The sequence below is a fragment of the Saccopteryx leptura genome, chromosome 1 (assembly GCF_036850995.1).
Source record: "Saccopteryx leptura isolate mSacLep1 chromosome 1, mSacLep1_pri_phased_curated, whole genome shotgun sequence".
Taxonomy (NCBI): domain Eukaryota; kingdom Metazoa; phylum Chordata; class Mammalia; order Chiroptera; family Emballonuridae; genus Saccopteryx; species Saccopteryx leptura.
In genome coordinates, this window is record NC_089503.1 from 381,335,858 (window position 1) to 381,356,248 (window position 20,391).

Genomic DNA, 20,391 nt, shown 5'->3' on the forward strand with positions numbered 1-20,391 from the left:
GCCAGGGCACACAGGAGAAGCGCCCATTTGCTTCTCCACCCCTCCGCCGCGCTTTCCTCTCTGTCTCTCTCTTCCCCTCCCACAGCCGAGGCTCCATTGGAGCAAAGATGGCCCGGGCGCTGGGGATGGCTCTGTGGCCTCTGCCTCAGGCGCTGGAGTGGCTCTGGTCGCAACATGGCGACGCCCAGGATGGGCAGAGCATCGCCCCCTGGTGGGCAGAGCATCGCCCCATGGTGGGTGTGCCGGGTGGATCCCAGTTGGGCGCATGCGGGAGTCTGTCTGACTGTCTCTCCCTGTTTCCAGCTTCAGAAAAATGAAAAAAATAAATAAATAAAATAAAAATAAAAAAAAAAATAAAAAAAAAAGAAGTGCACTCTAATTGTGTGTTAGTGGAACTCTCCTGTAGTCAGAATCCCTCGGCCGCCCGGCACCCCTCCCAGGGGTAACTGGGAGGTTCCCACTCTCCTTGGCCCACTCCCCCCTGCAGTTCTGACTTGTAACACTAGCATAGATCCTCTTTCCTCTGCATGCAGGTGAAGGGAAGGCTGAGACGACTGAAGACTGTCTGCAGCCACTCTGACCCCTGAGGAGCCCCAGGAAACCCTCAAAATAGACTTTACTGCAGAAATGGCTGGCTCCGTCTCAAGGGACCAGCTCCACGTCCTTCACCAAAAACATCCTCACGTTCACGGGCTCCTCGGTTCCTCCATCTTGCCCGTGCCGGCCCGCTGTGACTCCTGCTTTAGAGAACAATGCTCCAGGCTCTACAGGCTTGTCTTCTGTGTGGCCACTGAACAAGGCTTCGGGAGTGCCCCAGGTGCCACGCACCGTGAAGACGACATCGCTGGTCTTCCCACAGAGCCAGAAGTCACATGTCAATTCAAAGTGACCCTTTTCTGAACAACTGTCGCTCGTGTCACTACTTGCATACACTTCCAAAGTTGCTGTCACCCAAGAAGCCAGTCCAAGCCTGGAGGACGCATGGACCACCTGGGATTTATAGTATCCTGTAATGTTCTATATAAATAAGAGAAATAGCTGGGCCTCCTAGTAATACGTACTGTCCACCCACCTTAAAAAAAAACAAAACAAACTTTAAAAAACAAACTGAAGAACCAAACTACCCGCTTGGCCTCTTATTCCGCCCGAAGACTGCCTTATTCTTCACCTTGCCACCGGGCCCCAAAGGCCAGAGACGGGGACAACATTCCTGTCCTGGGCACGTCCTGTACTCTGTCCTCTGGTGGGTAATGGGTGATCAGGAGACAGAGAGGGCAGTTGATCCCAAACTCTGCCGGTGCACCCCACCCACCCCGTACACATAACAGAAATCTGAAAGCCAGTCACGGGATCAAACGAGGCCATGCTCCTGCGGTTTGTCCTGGCCTTGGCTTTCCTACCAGCTCTCTCTCTATCACCTTCGGACCCGTCGGTACTGACAAGCAATTTACAGTCCCTTCTCTGCTCACCGGCCCTGGCATCCTGTCTAGCTCTCAACTTGCTGTGACGCCCTCAGCTCAGGGTCTCCAGGGTAAAGGCCCTGCCCCTCCTCTGAGCTCCAGTTCCTCACCTCCCCTCGCCCCCGCAGTCCCAGCTTCCCGCCCCTCCCTTCTCTCCCACCAGTGTCCGGGTGATGTCCGGGTGAGCACAAAACAACACTGAGCTCCAGGCGACATCGTCCTTCACGGGAACTGAGACGGCAGGAAGAGGGGGGAGCAGCACAGAACTGTGGGCACGTTTAACTCCGGCTCTCGGGGACAGACCAGCCCTCGGTGCACCTCGGGTCACCACCCACCAGAAGGAAGGGTACATTTTGGGCACCCTAAGCTGACACACTAGAACCTTTTTCATGTACTCATGATAGATCTCCCACATCCCTCCCCAGCTCCGAGGTCTTGGTGCTCCAGCCCTGCTCTCAGTCCTGTCTGCCCTCTGACGTTGTCTCTTGATCAGGCTGACACCTGAATCTTTTCTTTCCCTCACAGGCTCTGGCCTAGCTTGCCCTTCCCACTCTCCTCTTCCGCTCTGTAGGAGTTTATGGGGGCACCCCAGCAGTGGTGTTGCTGTGCCCCACTCCTCAGGGGAAGCCCACTCAGGCAACTCAGTCACCATCTCTAGGGGCTTACACAAAATCGTGGCCATACTTCAAGGATAAGTTTTATAGCCCATTCTTTAAGAATCTGGAAACCAACATCCACCAATTACACCTGGGAGGGAGACCGGTTAGCTAAGGGATTCTTACTACAGGAGAGTTCCAATAACACTGTTAGGATGTACTACAAGTAAGGCCTCTAGGGGGTGCTGCATTAGTTCTAGGTTGCTGAGCCCTTGGGGCATGATGAGCCCTTTAAGACTAAAGATATGAGCCCTGTCCCATTGGCTCAGTGGATAGAGCATTGGCCCTGTGTGTGGACGCCCCATGTTCGATCCCAGGTCAGGGCACACAAGAGAAGTGATCATCTGTTTTTCTTCCCCTCCATCTCCTCACTCTCTCTCTCTTCCCCTCTCACAGCCAGTGGCTCAATTGGTTCAGGGATCAGCCCTGGGTGCTAATAACACAGTTGGTCCAAGCATCAGCCTCAGGCACTAAAAATAGCTCATTTATTTCAAGCATTGGCCCCAGATGGGGTTTGCCAGGTGGACCCCAGTCAGGGCACATGTGGGAGTCTATCTCACTATCTCCCCTCCTCTCACTTAAAAGTAAAATAATTAAAAATGTCCATCAACTAACAAACAGATACATAAAATGTGGTCTAGCCATACAGGGAATATTATTTAGCAATAAAAAGGAATGCTACAACATCGATGGACCTTGAAAACATGATGCAAGTCACAAAAGAGCACATAAGATTCCATTTATATGAAATGTCCAGAACAGATAAATCTATAGAAACAGAAATATTAATGGTTGCTTAGGACTGGATGGGGGGGAATGGGGTATGACTGCTAACAGCTAGAGGATGTCTTTCAGTGGGAATGACAATGTCCTAAAATTAGGCGGTAGTAATGGCTGCATAACCCTGTGAGTGTACTAGAAAATGCTGACTTGTACACTTGAAATGGGTGAATTGTATGGTGTGTGACATTATAGCTCGATAAAGCTGTTAAAGATACCAACAGAAAACAGCCCCACGGAAGTATGTACGAAAGATCCACGCAGCCACCTGGGTCTCTCCATCACCCAGACTTGCCCAGCCTGGCTGTGTCAGGGGGTCAGGTTACAAATGAAAGTCAGGCTTCTGGATACCTCTGCGAAACGCCCTTGCACGATGTGACGCCCTCAGCAACTTCCCACACATGATGAACAGAATCCTAAATACTACCAGGACCTAAGGAGTTGGCAAGGTGGTAGAGGAGTGGAGGGGTGACCTACACTGTATCTTTGTAGGCTTTTCAAAGGCTGACTCAAAGACGCCTCCAGAATGGGCTGCCCTATATACCCAGAAAAAAAGTATCAATCCTCCCCAGCCAGTCTTAGCAAGTGAAATCAAAGGTACAGAAGTTTCTAAGCCATGTCTGCCCGGCAAAGACTTCGGCCACACAGTGTCTGTGCATGCCCCCTATGCCCTGGCCTAGAAAGAGCAGGTGCCCTCCACCCAGCTGTGACGCGACCGTGGGTTCTGCCAGGTGTCGCGGAATTCCACCTCCTACTCCTTCTCAGCCTAAGGCAGTGGTAAGAGCAGAGGCTCTTGAGTCCAAGCTCCACAGGTGGGGGTAGATTTGAAGAAGAAAGGCAATAAATAGTTTCTGTGTGTCTGGCGGAAGATAGTAATCAGGAATAAACTATAAGCTATAATAAATTGCAGTATTATCGAATGAGCCGTGTCAGCAGTGAGAGGAGGAATCTGAAACAGTCATCGTCCGCGGTGCTGCGGAAGGCACTAACCAACCAGGAAGGCACTAACCAACCAGGAAGGCACTAACCAACCAGGAAGGCACTAACCAACCAGGAAGGCACTAACCAACCAGGAAGGCACTAACCAACCAGGAAGGCACTAACCAACCAGGAAGGCACGGCTGCCGCGGACGCTGCCAGCACAATGCTTACCTTCTCCAGCCTTTTGCAGAAAGCTTCAAATTTTCCAAATATATACATTTCTGAAACCTCGAAAGATTTTTCCCCTGAGGATTCTAAAATCTGTTTCCTCGTTTTGTGAAAAGATGCCTGATATTCCTTAAATAGAAAAATGCAATCCTGTGGGGGGAAAAAATTTTAAAAGGAGGGAAAGAGTGATGTGTCGTTTGTTCAGGAGTCAAAACTTCTACCCCCCCACAGAGCGGATCACATCAGCCCCTCAGTAGGGGCTATCGCTGTTAACATCAAAGACTCAACTTCTCTGCCTACATATTGAAAGGCCTGTAAAAATAATATTTTTAAATTTACATCATATTTTCAACTTCTTTATTCTCACCATTTCCCTTTAACTATTCTCTTTATCAAATATAACATGCACTATTGTATACTTTCATCGCTAATTAGAACTCCAGGAGGTTAGATTCTATCTATTATTAATTAATTAGCCACCTATTTAGTTGGCATCTGACTTTTAATAAGTATTCCTTATATACAAGTATATAAATATTAATACTCTGCAATACTAATTTATCCAAACATCATTTCTGCACAAGGAGATCATAAATGCATCATGTGTCTTTGATGAGCACATTGCTGAAATCCTAATACTTGACTATAGTCATACTATTGACCAGCTGAACCAGGCTAATGGACCTATTAGAAATAAAAAAATGAAAAAAAAATAGGACATGTTTACTGGGTCCAGCAGGTATTCTCTGTTATGTCAAGCTAACATTTCCTAAAATAATAATAATAATAAATTCAAAAAAATGTCAAACATTTTCAAAACCACCAGTGGACAATTAAATCGTTCATAATGACATCTTTCCGGTTCAGACTCTTCTTCATATACAGAATCCTTATGGTTACAACATAGATGAACCTCGAAAGCACTATACTAAGTGATTGGGCTTATTTAGACAACCCAGGATAATCTCCCCATCTCAAACTCAGATGATTAGCACCTTAATTTCATCTGCAACCTTGACTTCCTCTTGTTATTTCACATAATACATGCACGGTTCCGGGGATTGCCAGGTGGACATTTGGGGAGGGGGCATTATTTCTGCCTATCATGACCACTGCTACATCAGAATTCCTGAGTGGGACTCAGAAGTCTATACTTTCAATAAATTCTCCAGATAATTCCCACAAACACTCAGATTTGTAAATTGCTGGTCTCGTACCTATTTCCAATGATGAGACATCCCATCCCTCTTCTACCTCCATCTTCAGAATGACACTGCTACTCTCTGCAAGAGAGTGTCCCTGATCACCTTTCACTCATTCAGCAAAAGTTTCTCATTGCCTGCCACGTGTCAGTAACTCCTTGAGACACTAGGATTACACATAAGATCCCTGCCCTCGTGGACTGCGCCGTCTAATCAGATTTACTATGTAGAACTTCCTCTTCACCAACCAATTCCTTCATGTTGGACAATAAGGCCTTGAATAACAATTCTTCTTGTTTCCTCCAAATCACCTAAAAATTATTCCTAAAAACTACACCATAAAAGTTTTCTGAAAGAAAATAAGATCTAACAAAACCCACATTAAATTAGAATCTAAAAAACCAAGCTCTCGTTTCTAATTCAGTCAATAAATGGCTAGTAACCTTGAGGATATTAATTTTAAATTACAATATAAATCATCAAATTCTTTTTTTCTTTTTAAATATTTTTTTTTCAATTACAGTTGACATACAATATTATATTAGTTCCAGGTATACAAACCCATAATCAGACTTATGAAGTGATAACGCCAACAGATCTAGTACCCTTCTAATACCACACATGGTATTACAGTATTATTGACCATATTCCCTGCGCTGTACTTGACATCCTCATGACTATTTCGTAACTACCAATCCGTACTTCACCTTTCTCACCCACTTCCTCCACCCAACCCCCAACTGGCAACCATCAGTTTGTTCCCTTTATGAGTTTCTTTTTGTTTGGCTTGTTCATTTATTTTGTGTTTTAGATTCCACATGGAAGTGAAATCATGTAGCATTCATCTTTCTCTGTCGGACTTATTTCACTCAGCACAATGCCCTCTAGGGTCACCCATGTTGCCGCAGATGGCAAGAATTTGTTCTTTTTATGGCTGAGTCAGATTCCATTGTACACCTACACCACATTTTCTTTATCCATTCATCTTTTCATGGACACTTGGGCTACTTCCATATCATGGCTATTGTAAATAATGCTGAAATGAACATAGGGATCTATGTGTCTTTTTGATATATTGCTGTGGGTTTCTTAGGATAAATACCCAGAAGTGGAATTGCTGGGTCCTTCTTTGTCTCTTGTTATAGCCTTTATTTTAAGGTCTATTTTGTCTGGTATAAGTATTGCTACCCCAGCATTTTTTGTTTGTTTGTTTCGCTGTTTCCATGTTTATGAAATACCTGTTTCCATCCCTGTATCTTCAGTCCGTGTGTGTCCTTCATCTGAAGTGAGTCTCTTGTAGATAGCATATGTAAGGATCTTGTTTTGTTATCCATTCAGCCACTGTAAGTCTTTTGATTGAATCATTCAATTTATTTGCATTTAAACTAATTGCTGATAGATATGTACTTATTGCCATTTTATTATTCACATTCTTAAATGTTTCTTTTTATTTTTTTTGTATTTTTCCAAAGTAAGAAGCGGGGGATGGGGGGCAGGCAGACAGACTCCCGCATGGGCCCAACTGGGATCCACCCGGCATGCCCACCAGGGGGCGATGCTCTGCCCATCTGGGGCCTTGCTCTGTTGCGACCAGAGCCACTCTAGCGCCTGAGGCAGAGGTCCTGGAGCCATCCTCAGCACCCGGGGCCATTTTTGCTCCCATGGAGCCTTGGCTGCTGGAGGAGAAGAGAAAGAGAGAAAGGAGAGGGGTAAGGTAGAGAAGCAGATGGGTGCTTCTCCTGTGTGCCCTGGCCGGGGATTGAACTCAGGACTTCTACACGCCAGGCTGATGCTCTACCACTGAGCAAACCAGCTAGGGCCTTTTCTTCTTCTTCTTAAAGAAGGCCTTTTAATATTTCTTATAATACTAGTTTGGTGGTGATGAACTCCTTTAGCTTTTTCTTGTCTGGGAAGCTCTTTATCTGTCCTTTGATTCTAAATGATAGCTTTGCTGGGTAGAGTAGTCTTGGCTGTAGGTCCTCACTTTTCATCACTTTGAATATTTCATGCCAATCCCTTCTGGCCTGAAATGTTTTTGTTGGGAAATCAGCTGACAGTCTTATGGGAGCTCTCTTGTAGGTAGCTAACTGCTTTTCTCTGTTGCTTTGTCGTTAACCTTTGGCACTTTAATTATGATGTGTCTTGGTGTGGGCCTTTTTGGGTTCATTTTGTTTGGAATTCTCTGTGCTTTCTGGACTTGTGCATTTATTTCCTTCACCAGATTAGGAATGTTTTCCATCATGATTTTGTTCACATAGGTTTTCAATTCCTTTCTCTCTTTTCTCCTTCTGGCACCCCATGATAAGAATGTTGGTACACCTAAAGTTGTCCCAAAGACTCCTTACACTAAATCTCATATTTTAGGATTTTGTTTTCTTCTTGCTGTTCTGACTGGGTGTTTTCTGTTTCCTTATCTTCCATATCAGTGATCTGATCCTCTGCATCGTCTACTCTACTGGTGACTTCCTGTAATATATTCTTCATTTCTGTCTGGTTCTTTTTTTGTTTTCTGGCTCCATTTCCATGTTTCCTATCTCTTTGTTGAAATTCTCACTAAATTCCTCTACTTTTCCCCTAAGTTCATTGGGCATCTTTATAACCAGTGTTTTGAACTCTGCATCTGGTTGATCACTTGCCACTATTTTATCTAATTCTTTGTCTTATTCTGTTCTTTCATTTGGGACATGTTTCTTTGTCTCCTCATTTTGGCTTCTCCCTGTGTTGGTTTCTGTGTTAGGTAGAGCTTCTATGTCCCCCAGTCCTGGTACAGTGGACTTATGTCATAGGTGTCCAGTAGGTAGGGCCCATTGGCATAGCTTCCCTGGTCACCTAAGCTGGGTGCTCCAGGTGCACCCCAGGGTGGGCTGGGTGCACCCTCCTGTTGCAGTTAGCCCTCATTGCTGTTGGTACATCAGCAAGACTTGCTTCTGCAGGGCTCTGGTACCTGCTGAGACCACCCCTTTAGTGTGTCACTCACGGAGATGGTTGTGCGGTGCTTCAGCATGGTTCTTGGCTCTTTTGTCATAAGTTAGTTGTCATATTTGTACGGGTTTTCTTTAGGGGGGGGTCTCAATTCTGTCCCATTGGTCTGTGTGTCTGTTTCTCTGCCAATACCATACCATTTTGATCACTAAAGCTTTGTAGGATAGTTTGAAATCAGGGAAGGTGATATCTCTGGCTTTTTAATTTTTTCTCAGAATTACTTTGGCTATTTGGGGTCTTTTGTGGTTCCATACATTTTAGAATTTTTTGTTCTATTTCTGTGAAAAAAGGGATTGCATTGAATTTGTAGATTGCTTTAAGTAATATGGACATTTTAACAACGTTAATTCTTTCCATCCATTAGTACAAAATAACTTTCCATTTCTTTCTGTCTTCTTCAATTTCTTTCAATTATGTTTTATAGTTTTCATAGTATAGAGATCTTTCACCTCTTTAATTAAATTTATTCCTAGGTATTTTATTCTTCAGTTTTATTTTTTAAATGCATACACAACAATTATCATGAAGTCATTCTGCAGCTCTGTTTGCATTAAATCCTTTCTCTTGTTTTTAGACTTTATTTTATTGATTTTAGAGAGAGAGGGAGAAAGAAAGACAGAAAAACCAATCTGTTTCTGCAGGTGCCCTGACCCAGGGATCAAGCTGGCAACCTCTGCGCATCCAGATGATGCTCTGGCCAACTACCTATCTGGCCAGGGGCTAAGTACTGTACTTTCTTCTGAGCATCTCTCTTTGCTTTTACCACCTCGACTTACTGCTTACTGTTGCTTATTGTCATTTCAGGTAGTGGTGTTTTATGTCCTGTCAAGCACTGCCTCTACTATTTCTTCCCCTCATCTTTCAGGTGTATTTATTAGATATGTTTTCAAAGCTTGTTCCAAAATCTTCTGTTTTTCTGTGTCCAAGAAGTAAAATCTATGCATGGACTTTACTCTATGTAGTGTGTCATCCTTTTGATGAGGATGAAGGATTCTTTCTTTCTTTCTTTCTCTCTTTCTCTCCCTCTTTCTTTCTTTCTTTCTCTTTCTTTCTTTCTTTCTTTCTTTCTTTCTTTCTTTCTTTCTTTCTTTCTTTCTTTCTTTCTTTCTTCCTTTCTTCTTTTTACCAAAAGAGACAGAGGGACAGACAGACAGGAAGGGAGAGAAATGAGAAGCATCAATTCTTCATTGCAACACCTTAGTTGTTCACTAATTGCTTTCTCATATGTGCCCTGACCAGGGGGCTACAGCAGAGTCAGTGACCCCTTGCTCGAGCCAGTGACCTTGGGCTCAAGTTAGCAACCTTGAGCTTCAAGCCAGCGATGATGGGGTCATGTCTATGATCCCATGCTCAAACTGGCGACCCGGCACTCAAGCTGGATGAGCCCTCACACAAACCAGATGAGCCCACGCTCAAGCCGGCAACCTCGGGGTTTCAAATCTGGTTCCTCAGCATCCCAGGCCGATGCTCTATCCACCGCACCATCACCTGCTCAGGCATGGAGACTCTATTATATGTCAAGTCTCTTGACTCCAGAAGAAGAATATGTAATTCATATAATTGGTAATAATTTTCCATCTTGAATTTGTTCCAGCAAGGAAGAGGTTCAACAGCTTTAATTAGTAATTGTAGATTGAGCCTCTCCTGACCAGTTTTTACTGCCATGTCCACCTTCTCTGCATTCTTAGATGCTTATCACTTGCAAGCCTTGCTTCCTCTTGCTCTTGTCTAATTTGCTCATTTATTTATCAGAGCAGCCGTCCCTCCTGCTTCTGTAGGAGCAACATGTTTCACGGAAGCACTGGAAAGCCAGCTAGTTTGAGGTCATCACAAAGCTTGTTCTCATCGTCATCATTATAACCTGCTCCCTCTCATTATCAGCTTTTCCATGAATTGCAAAGTTCTTGCTGCCTTTCCCTTTTTTAAAATCGGGATATAATTGACATATAACATTATGTTAGTTTCACGTGTACAACCCAAGGATTTAATACTGCCTTCCCTTTTTTTTTTTTTTTTTTTGTATTTTTTTTTTTTCCTGAAGCTGGAAACGGGGAGAGACAGTCAGACAGACTCCCGCATGCGCCCGACAGGGATCCACCCAGCACGCCCACCAGGGGCGACGCTCTGCCCACCAGGGGGCGATGCTCTGCCCCTCCGTGGCATCGCTCCGCCGCGACCAGAGCCACTCTAGCGCCTGGGGCAGAGGCCAAGGAGCCATCCTCAGTGCCCAGGCCATCCCTGCTCCAATGGAGCCTTGGCTGCGGGACGGGAAGAGAGAGACAGAGAGGAAGGAGAGGGGGAGGGGTAGAGAAGCAGATGGGCGCTTCCCCTATGTGCCCTGGCCGGGAATCGAACCCGGGTCCCCTGAACGCCAGGCCAACACTCCACCGCTGAGCCAACTGGCCAGGGCCTGCCTTCCCTTTTTAATGGCTACTTTTTCTGAATGTCTTTTTCCTTCAATTATGCCAATTATGCTTATTCGACTTTCTCTCCTTTCTCCTTAGCTGCTGTCCAAGCAGCTTCTAATTCTGCTTGTCTTCTTCTTTAACTTCTTGTTTCCTCTCCTTTCCTCTGCTTTTGCTTCCTCCTCTGCTTCTTCTGGCTTTGGCTTTTTCTTTGACCCCTTCTGCCCTTGCCTCACAGCTGTGTGCATGATCAACCACAGTCCAATTAATTTCTTCTTTTTTTTCCCTCTGTGCCCTTGTCTCTCTGTTCAGATTTTCAACCTCTCCCTTCTCATCAGGATGTTCTGCTTTTTTTCTTCTCTGTTTAAATAAAACAGTTCTCTCCAAGCATAAAAATTATACCATAGAAGAAATAAAATGTCTCTACATCTTCAAATGGTAAATTCATATCACCAAGTTTAGAAACTTTCTTTTTTATTTATTTATTTTGTTTGTTTCTTTGTTTGTTTATTTTACTATCTGGAACTCCTTTCAAACACTTGGGGAAATGCTTCAAAGAAATTGTTCTTTGCCTCACTTTTAGAAGGAACTGAGTTATCCAAAGGAAGATCTACATTGTTAAATTCTCTGTTTTCACTAGATCAGCACGCACATTTCATAAGCTTTAGTAATGCAAGTGTGGTAGTCATGTTTTTAAGCTTTTATTTATTGATTTTAGAGAGTGAGAGAGAGAGAGAGAGAGCGATTTTGTCGTTTCACTAATTTATGCATCAATGGTTGATTCTTGTATGTGCCCTGACCTGGACTGAACACACACCCATGGGATATCAGCATGACGCCCTAACCAAGGGGGCTACTCAGCCAGGACAGCGAGTGTGGTAGTCATTATCTCCTCCTTTTATTGGTTCACCAGCTACTTTCAGTGATGTTTTCAGACCACTGCTTAACGAGCTGCTTTGGTCTGTCTCTGTGTAACTTCGTGTCGTATGTAGCCAACTCCAAGAAGCCCATAATGATCCTAGCTCTTCCAGGGTTTGAAATCAGTTATTTTCAGCAATAGAAACCGTCCTGACTGCAACTCTTCATCTTTTGCTTCCTCTGACAACTCCTTCTTACCCTCCAGAGTTCCAGGGCTCTGAGCACAGCAGCTCACGTCCTCGGTCGAGGACAGTGGGCACCCTTGCTGGCTCTGCCTCCAGCCTCGTGCCTCGGCTCTACCAAGCTCAGGAACCGGCTCGTGGAGACGGCCGACAACCACTTCCAGATGGGGCCTTACTGGTGTGGTCATTTCTTTCAGACTTTTAAAAATCAGATCACTCTAATTTTCTCCAAACCTTTCCATGGAACAGAAAAGGGGGCAATCCTTCCTTCCCTCTCCACCCGCACTCATTCTGACTCCTTAGTGCTGAAACACGGGCAAGGACAGTCTGAGAAAGAAAAATTACAGGCCAGCTCCTTCACGAATATTGTTGTGAACAATCCTAAAAAGAATGGTAGCGAACTGAATTTGAGTGTTCAAAAAGAGATTACTATACCATGACCAAGTTGAGCTTATCCTTTGGACATTAGATTGTTTCATATTAGAAAACCCTAAAAAATTCCATCCATCACATTAACAGGTTGAGAAGAAAAATCTTATAAGCATCTCAAAATATACGGGCAGAAAAATTTTTTTCACAACTTTAAAAAATATCTCCTAGTACTAAAACTCAAAATAAAATTGCCTTCATCTAATAGACCACGTATTAAAAACTTACGAAAGCATCAGACTAAATGGGTAATTGTTAGAAATAGTCTGTCTCAAAAGAAGCATCAAAATCAGATGCCATCGGTCACCATGTCTATACACCAAGGATGCAGGCAGACCTAGCCAATGAGGGGCCAGACAATGAAGTGAACAGGGGTAGGAATGAGAGGTGGGGGCCAGAGGATAAGAAGTAGCACACAGGGTGTCTGATAAAGGTAGCCATGGGGAAGATGGGGATTAAATTACACCCTAAAAGGAGCACGAAGTATAAATGGAAGTAGGTAATTTTAATGAAGTTCTTTTATATTCTCATGCTACTCTGTTCAATGTTTTATCAAAAACTATCATGCTTTGTGCATGCACAAAGTAAACAGAATTGGACCAGACGGTGAAAGCTTTGCTTGTACAAACCTGAATCTTCTTTAGCACGACTGGTGTTTCCTGGTCCCACACATGGTTGAGTCCTCCATCAGTGATATAGGCTTTAGATGCTGTCACCATTTGATTTGTTACCTAAAATAAACAGTAGTCCAAAATAATAAAGAAAGACTTTTTTTTTAAAAAAAAATTTTAATCACAAGCATAAAAATGGTAAACAGTAAAATTATTAAATGAATTAATCACAGTACATAAAACACAAAGAAATATACATTCCAGTCAAAACAAACAAAAAACAAAGTGACATTTAACTACTACATTTAAGTCCAGGTAATTGGGGCCATAACTTTCAAAATCAACTCTATTTCCACTTGTCAATTTCTCCTCTACTTAGCTCTTGACCCAGCCTAAGTGTGATTCTTCACCACCCTTCAACATGCAAACCAAATATCAAGTTAACCCCTTCTCACTCCCCCCTCCCCAAATAGTGAAAAAAGCCAAGAGAGCTATTTATTTAAATGGTCTGGAAGTTAGATCAAGATGGCAGGTTGACACAGACATTTTGGAGAATTCCTAAAATATGGAAAGCCAGTGGGATCAAATCTATAGGGGAAAAAAGACTAGAGAAAACCAGAACCCAGTTCCAGAGAAGGTTAATGTTAGTGTGGAGCAATTATGAGAACTTTCAGGATGGGAGAGGATGTGAGGGGACTTGGCACACTGAATTTAAAGTGACATAGGCTGAAAGGTCAAAGCGTGAGTGTGAACCACAGACCCAGAGAGGCGTGGCTGTCCCCAGTAGCCTGCTGCAAGCCAGGAGCACCTATCAGAGAAAATGCTACTCACATTCCCCTCCCAACATAAGTCCAACACCTCCCTCACCAGAAACAGAACAGGGAGGCGATTTAGGAGTCTAAAATACAAAGATGGCAGGACAACCAAGAATCACCAAGCAATTGAAGAAAACAAACGTGACAACAGAGGCAGTAAACTCAACAACTCCTGTGTGCCCTGACCAGGGACAAACCTGGGCGGTCAACATGCTGGGTGATGCTCTCCCATTGAGCCAACCTGCCAGGGCCGATTGTTAACTTTTCCACAGAGTTACATGTGTGACTTCTGCCCCTGAAAACTTACCTTGATAAACAATGATGTCATTCTCTCTGAAGTATTATAATATCTTGACACACTATGAATCATCCTGATGGCATTAATCAAATTTTGTATTCCATGTGCCATAGAAACCTAAAATTAAAATATATTTAGTGAATGCCATTATACAGTTATAGGTTTAATAACCAATATCCGATAGTATTCAAAACTCTGAACATACATAAATAACAATTTAGCCTTAAAGTCAAATTTTACTAAATGCAATGTGGTATCCTAGACTGGGTCCTGGAACAGAAAAGGGACATCAGCTTTAACAAATTTGCCAAGAAAATTCAAACGTTGACAGGAGAAACTGGGTGAAGATAATTTGGTATTATTGTTGCTTAAAAGTGTATTTAATAATAAAAATTTAGTCCTCGCCGGCTGGCTGAGTGGTAGAGCATCAGCCTGACGTGTGGACATCCTGGGTTCGATTCCCAGTCGGGACACACAAGAGAGGTACCCATCTGCTTCTCCACCCCTCCAGCTTTCGCTTCTCTCTCTCTCTCTTCCTCCTGTATCCATGGCTCAATTGAAGCAAGTTGGCCCCAGATGCTGAGGATGGCTCCATGGCCTCCACCTCAGGCACTAAGAAGAGCTCAGTTGACGAGCGATGGACCAATGCCCCAGATGAGCAGAGCATTGCCCCCTAGTGGGCCTGCCATATGGATCCAGTCAGGGTGCATGTGGGAGTCTGTTTCTCTGCCTCCCCTTCTCTCAGTGAATAAAAAAATAAAATTAAACTAAATAAAACTTTAAAAGTGTCAGGGATTTTAAGGATTAATAGTTCAAGCTGTCCCTTTTAATGATGAAGAAACTGATATCTTGAGGGGTAGAGTGACTTAATTTAGGTCAGATTAGACTACAACTCATTTCCATGCATTCCACTCAGTTCACCTTTCAGCAAACGTGCTTGTTGCCACTGGGTTCTGAGACTATTGAGTGAAATCCAATCATAAGGAACCTATCCTGGAGGAGGCCATGGCAGAGTGGAAGAGGTGTACACGAACAAGCTGAACTGGCAGAACAAGTGCAAACATACATAGAACAATCGCTAATGTACACTGAACGTTCACTGTGTGCCGGGTACTAGGCAAAGAGCTTCGCTCAGCATCTTAATTTATGCTGACAATGACCACTTAAGGTAGGCTTGATTTCATCACCACTGAGATATCACTGGCTGCAAGCCTGTAGCATACTCCAGGTGATGCTGAGAAAGGAAAAAAAAAACAACGCCCAAGATGGAGCAACTCACTCCCACATAAAACTAAGCCATCAAAAGGTTACACCCCTCTGTAAAAGTAAACATGAAACAAAGGAGCCTTGGAGAAAAAGACAGGCACAAAACTTACATGTCCCAACCCCGCTCCTTGTGGAGGGAGGGAAAAGAAATTCCCCTGAGAACTTGTACCACAAGCTGGTTCTCATTCACTGCAGTCTGAATTCACATCGCTGGTACAAAAGCAAAAGAACAAACAGCCCCCGTGGAGGGAATGAATAATGTAAGATGGTGTCGCATCCACATGATTCATACAACTCAATGGACTGTGCTCGGAGTACAGATGTTAACATGAAAAAAACAACAATGCGTTTTAGAATCTATAAATAAAATATTATTGTTTCCATTTTGCACAGGAGAAAATAGGGAGTTAGGGAAGCTGAGTACCTAGTTCAAGGTCCCAAAGCTGTAACATAACCACAGTTGTGTGCCTGCGGGTTTTGAGGCCTGCTTTTCACCCTGTGCAAATCATGATGGAAAGACAGGTAAGTTCAATGGCATCCCCGCCCTCAAGGAGCATGCCTTTTAATTGCTAGGAGAATATAAAATATATAAACGATTTTAGTAGTGGTGATGAAATAAATAAAGCCAGGCAGAACAACTATTAATTCATGTACTGTATGTCCTGGGTATGGGGTATGACACAATTAAATCAATTGCATGTGGCTTATGAAAATTTACATTATTTCACAATTAACCTTGTATGTCAGAATTCAAAGTATATGTGTTATCTATGATTCAAAAAAAGATTCTAATACAAAATGTGTCCAGAAGGAGTCCTTGCCACCCTCAATAAGACAAGGCTATGATGTACCCCTAACTCCAATGAAGAAGGCTCAGGGGGAGCATCAAATGGGTCCACCAGGAAAACTGCCTTTCTGAATTTTTTTTACTTGAGATATAAAGACAGACTCTCCCACATGCGCCTCAACCAGGATCCACCTGGCAACCCTCATCTGGGGCTGGTGCTCAAATCAACCAAGCTATTTTTAGTGCCTGAGGCTGACGCTCAAACCAACTGAGCCATCCTCAGCACTATAGGTGACGCTCAAACCAGTTGAGCCACTGGCTGCAAGAGAGGGAAGGGGAGAGAAGCAGATGATCGCTTTTCTTATGTGCCCTGACTGGAAATCAAACCTGGGACGTCCATATGCTGGGCTGATGCTCCATCTACTGATCCAGCCAGCCAGGGCCTCACCTAAATTTTAAACATCATTATTTACAATAGTAACTCTTTGAGTACACAGTTCTCACCTATTTATACACAGTACTCAGACATTTTATATGTAAAATATGTAATAACAGATATGCCTAAAGTGCATTACCAGGATAATAAATAAAACGGTCTACATAAAATTCATAAAATTTATTGAGAAATGGAATATGAGTCCTCCACACTTTTCCTGCTCAAATGACAGTGACAAGCTAGACAGAAATTGATGGTTGCTTTTAATAAGAATTTTTTAAATGGGAAAAAAAAGAATTTGTAAAACTGCAAAATTAATGAGTATAGAGGGGGAAGCAATTATATGACTCAATACTATTTGTACTTCTATAATTTCAAAGCAAAATGTTTGAAATATTCTTGTATCAGAGAATGCATAAAGTTCAATCACAATAAAATAATAGTAATAATAATAATATACAGCCATGGCTATAGAACAATTGAACAAAGCTTCATAAATTACGTAGGATGAAAAGAACACCAGAACTAAAAGACTTGGAAATTATGGGAATTTAAGCAAGTCTGTTGAACCTAGAGGTTGAAATTAGTATACCTTAAAATTCAGAGGTCCTGATAACAATAAAAAGCATTGCATCTTTTTTCCCAAGTTTACTTTTTATAGTGAAAAGTTTACTTTTTATATAGACAAGTGAAGAGAATAATTTCTAATGATCATCTATTCCCCATCTCCAGACTTGACTAATGTTAACGTTTTGCTATATTCACTTCATCTATTGTATTTTACATCAAGAGCCACTTGCATGTTATAAAGCTGAGGGATTGAGTCATTGAACTAGAGTGAGCCAAGCAACAGCCATATTTCTCCAGCACCATGTAATTTGGGGTTTTTGTTTGTTTGTTTCATTCATGGTCATATACACAGAAACACCTAATGTGAAACAGCTTTTAAAAGGTTCCCAACAGAAGTCCAGGTGCTGGTACTAGGGGTAGAAGCACACAGAGTGAATTTTAAGGAAGTCATAATTCTTCTTTGTAAAACAAAAACACGTGGTAAATAAAGTTCATCATCTCTTTGTGACTCTTCTTTTAAAAGACTGCTTTCCTGGTGCTTCCTAATGGACAATGGGGTTCCACACAGCACTAAAAATTGCACCTACCCAGGATTCTTGACCATCCTTCCCTCCCACTCACATTAAATTGCTTGGCTATCAGTAACCTCTTGGGATGGGCATGAACATCCATCCCTCTCCTCCAAATCTAAGTGATATGGGACATAGACTCTTCCCCTTTCCCTGTTCTAGGATGGAACCAGCATTCACCCTACTCCCAAAAGAGATTAGTCAACCATGTCATGTGGCCAGTGGTGCCATGTATGCAGAGGATCTGACTATCTCTTCAAAAAGTAGACTGTATAGCCTGACCTGTGGTGGCGCAGTGGATAAAGCGTCGACCTGGAAATGCTGAGGTCGCCAGTTCGAAAACCTGGGCTTGCCTGGTCAAGGCACATATGGGAGTTGATGCTTCCAGCTCCTCCCCCCTTCTCTCTCTCTCTGTCTCTCCTCTCTCTCTCTCTCTCTCTCTCTCTCTCTCTGTCTCTCTCTCTCCTCTCTAAAAAAATGAATAAATAAATAAAAAATAAAAAAAATTAAATTTAAAAAAAAGTAGACTGGATAATGCTGAACATGTGTATCAGAAACTAATATAAATTATTTTGAGAGCATTTTAACTAAGAGAATACCTTGGAAGAAATGTGTACCTGAAACCTGCATGATTTGTTAACTAGTGTCACCCCAATAAATTCAACAGACAGGAAAAAAATAAACAACAAATAACTTTCCTGCAGTATAAATTTTCCCATGCACAAATTATTTTTAAATGCAGTAATTTTTCAAATTACACTTTTAAAAGCATACTTACTAGATCATAGTTATAGAGAGGCTGACATACTTTTTCTAGAGTGTACAAATATCTGACATTATCTTTTGATTCATTTGCTGTATCTGTAATTTTTGCATCCAAATCACGCCAATTCTAAGAAAAAAAGTAAGAATTCTGACACATTCAAATACACAAGTGTGTTAAAGTTTAATCAACAAATTCAAACTGTCTTCCCTCATGATATGTGTGTGTGTGTGTGTGTGTGTATACTAAATAGGAGATACTTAATGGCTAGCGATATATTTTTATTTTATTATTTAAGACAAAGTTATAAACACCTTAAACACCCTAAAACTAAAGATTAATTCCATTTGCAATTAGCATCCTGTCTGTAGGTTTAAACTGGATCTGCTTCTACTTGGAGTGGCTTTTCCAGGTCAGCTATTTACTTTATTCTATGTATTCAAGTATGGGTCAAGTTAGGAAGACAGAACATATATATATTTAAGGAAGAGTAAAGAAAAAGGTAAGGGCCTGGAAGGAATCAAGCCAAATTATTAACAAAGATGACATCTAGGGAAAAAAATAAAATAAAATAGTGGGAATGAGACGTATGATGAGAGAGTATTTTTGGTTTTGACTTTCTATGTAGATCTCTACCTTAGTGAGCCTCTGTTGGTTTACAATTTCAACAACAATTTTAAAATGAATGGCAATCATCCCATAGTAGTACTGTCAAATTGGTGTCTGAAATACTGAAGACTAAATCTTCATTTCTGTACTGCCCTTTCCTCTTCCGGAATGAAGTGGAGCATATGAGAAAGCCTTACTCATATTTATTTAGAAGTTCAATACTTCTAAATAAATGATTTCCATATATGATGCAAAGAAGCAGTTCAAAAAGGGTAATTTTCCAGTTGGTTGTTCTGAGGCATACCAGACTTTAAAATACAAGGCCCTGTACCTTTAAGAGTTTGGAGTGTGCAACATTAAGCACATTTATGACAGCTTTACAACTCGGCCCCTTAATCTGTTCGATGATGTAATTGAATTTGGCCGACATGCGTTTCCAGTGCTCCAGTTCAGTGAGTGGACCCGAGTCATCAGCTTCCTTTCGCATCTGCTCACTCTCAATAAGTACCTGCAATCAGAAAAATTCACTGGATACTGAAATGTTACATTCTTGAAGCTCAATACTTTCATCTTCTCAAAGGAAGCTAAAAGTATAAATGACATTCAACACTGAATAATGCTAACAACTGTTAGCAAACTAAGAATAGATGAGAACTTCTTTAACGTGATAAATAGTATACAGCTACCAAAAATCTACAGCAACATATTTAAAAGTGAAATTTTAGAGAATATCACTAAAACTAAGGACAAGACAACTTTTGTCACTATCACCACCCACTTCCATTCAACCTGGTAATAAAGATCCCAAATCAAGATAAGTAGACAAAAGAATTCCAAAAGATTCTAATATTCACATATGATGAGGGAAGACAGCTTGAATTTGTTGATTCAACTTTAACACACTTGTGTATTTGAATGTATTATAGAATTCTTACACTTTTTTTTCTTAGAATTGGCGTGATTTGGATGCAAGAATTACAGATACAGAAAATTGAAAGTGGAAAAAAAAAAGAATAATCACAGCTGATATGGTTGACCACATTCTAAAACTTCCAGAATATTCAAGAACAAATTTTTACATTTAATAAAAGTGAGATTGTGCCTGACCAGGCAGTGGCACTGTGGACAATGTCGAACTGAGATGCAGAGGACCCAGGTTCAAAACCCTAAAGTCGCTGGCTTGAGCACGGGTTCATCTGGTTTGGGCACAGCTAACCAGCTTGAAGCCCAAGGTCACTGGCTTGAGCAAGGGGTCACTCACTCTGCCCCTTGGTCAAGGCACATATAAGAAAGCAATTAATGAACAACTAAGGTGCTGCAACAAAGAATCAATGCTTCTCATTTCTCTTCTTTCCTGTCTGTCCCTATATGTCTCTCTCTCTGTCTCTGTCACACACACACAAAAAAGTGAGGTTGCTGGATGTATACATAAATATCAGTAGCATTTATTTACAAACTATTTAACAACCTAAAAATGTAAATATAAAAATACAGCATTTGCTGT

The 20,391-nt window shown here is 42.1% G+C and overlaps 1 protein-coding gene and 1 pseudogene across 1 annotated transcript in view; both read right to left on the reverse strand.

The window, feature by feature from the left end:
• The window catches only part of DNAH8 (dynein axonemal heavy chain 8), a 313,181-nt gene that overhangs the window by 284,779 nt on the left and 8,011 nt on the right, over window positions 1–20,391 (reverse strand). The window contains exons 4-8 of the mRNA XM_066361430.1: window positions 19,219–19,395; window positions 18,294–18,407; window positions 13,897–14,004; window positions 12,793–12,894; window positions 4,049–4,195 (exon numbers count right to left, since the gene is read on the reverse strand). Of these exons, the coding sequence (XP_066217527.1) occupies window positions 4,049–4,195; window positions 12,793–12,894; window positions 13,897–14,004; window positions 18,294–18,407; window positions 19,219–19,395 (648 nt within the window). The remainder of the gene's footprint in view (window positions 1–4,048; window positions 4,196–12,792; window positions 12,895–13,896; window positions 14,005–18,293; window positions 18,408–19,218; window positions 19,396–20,391) is intronic.
• Window positions 10,705–11,922, reverse strand: LOC136387964 (dnaJ homolog subfamily C member 2-like; annotated as a pseudogene).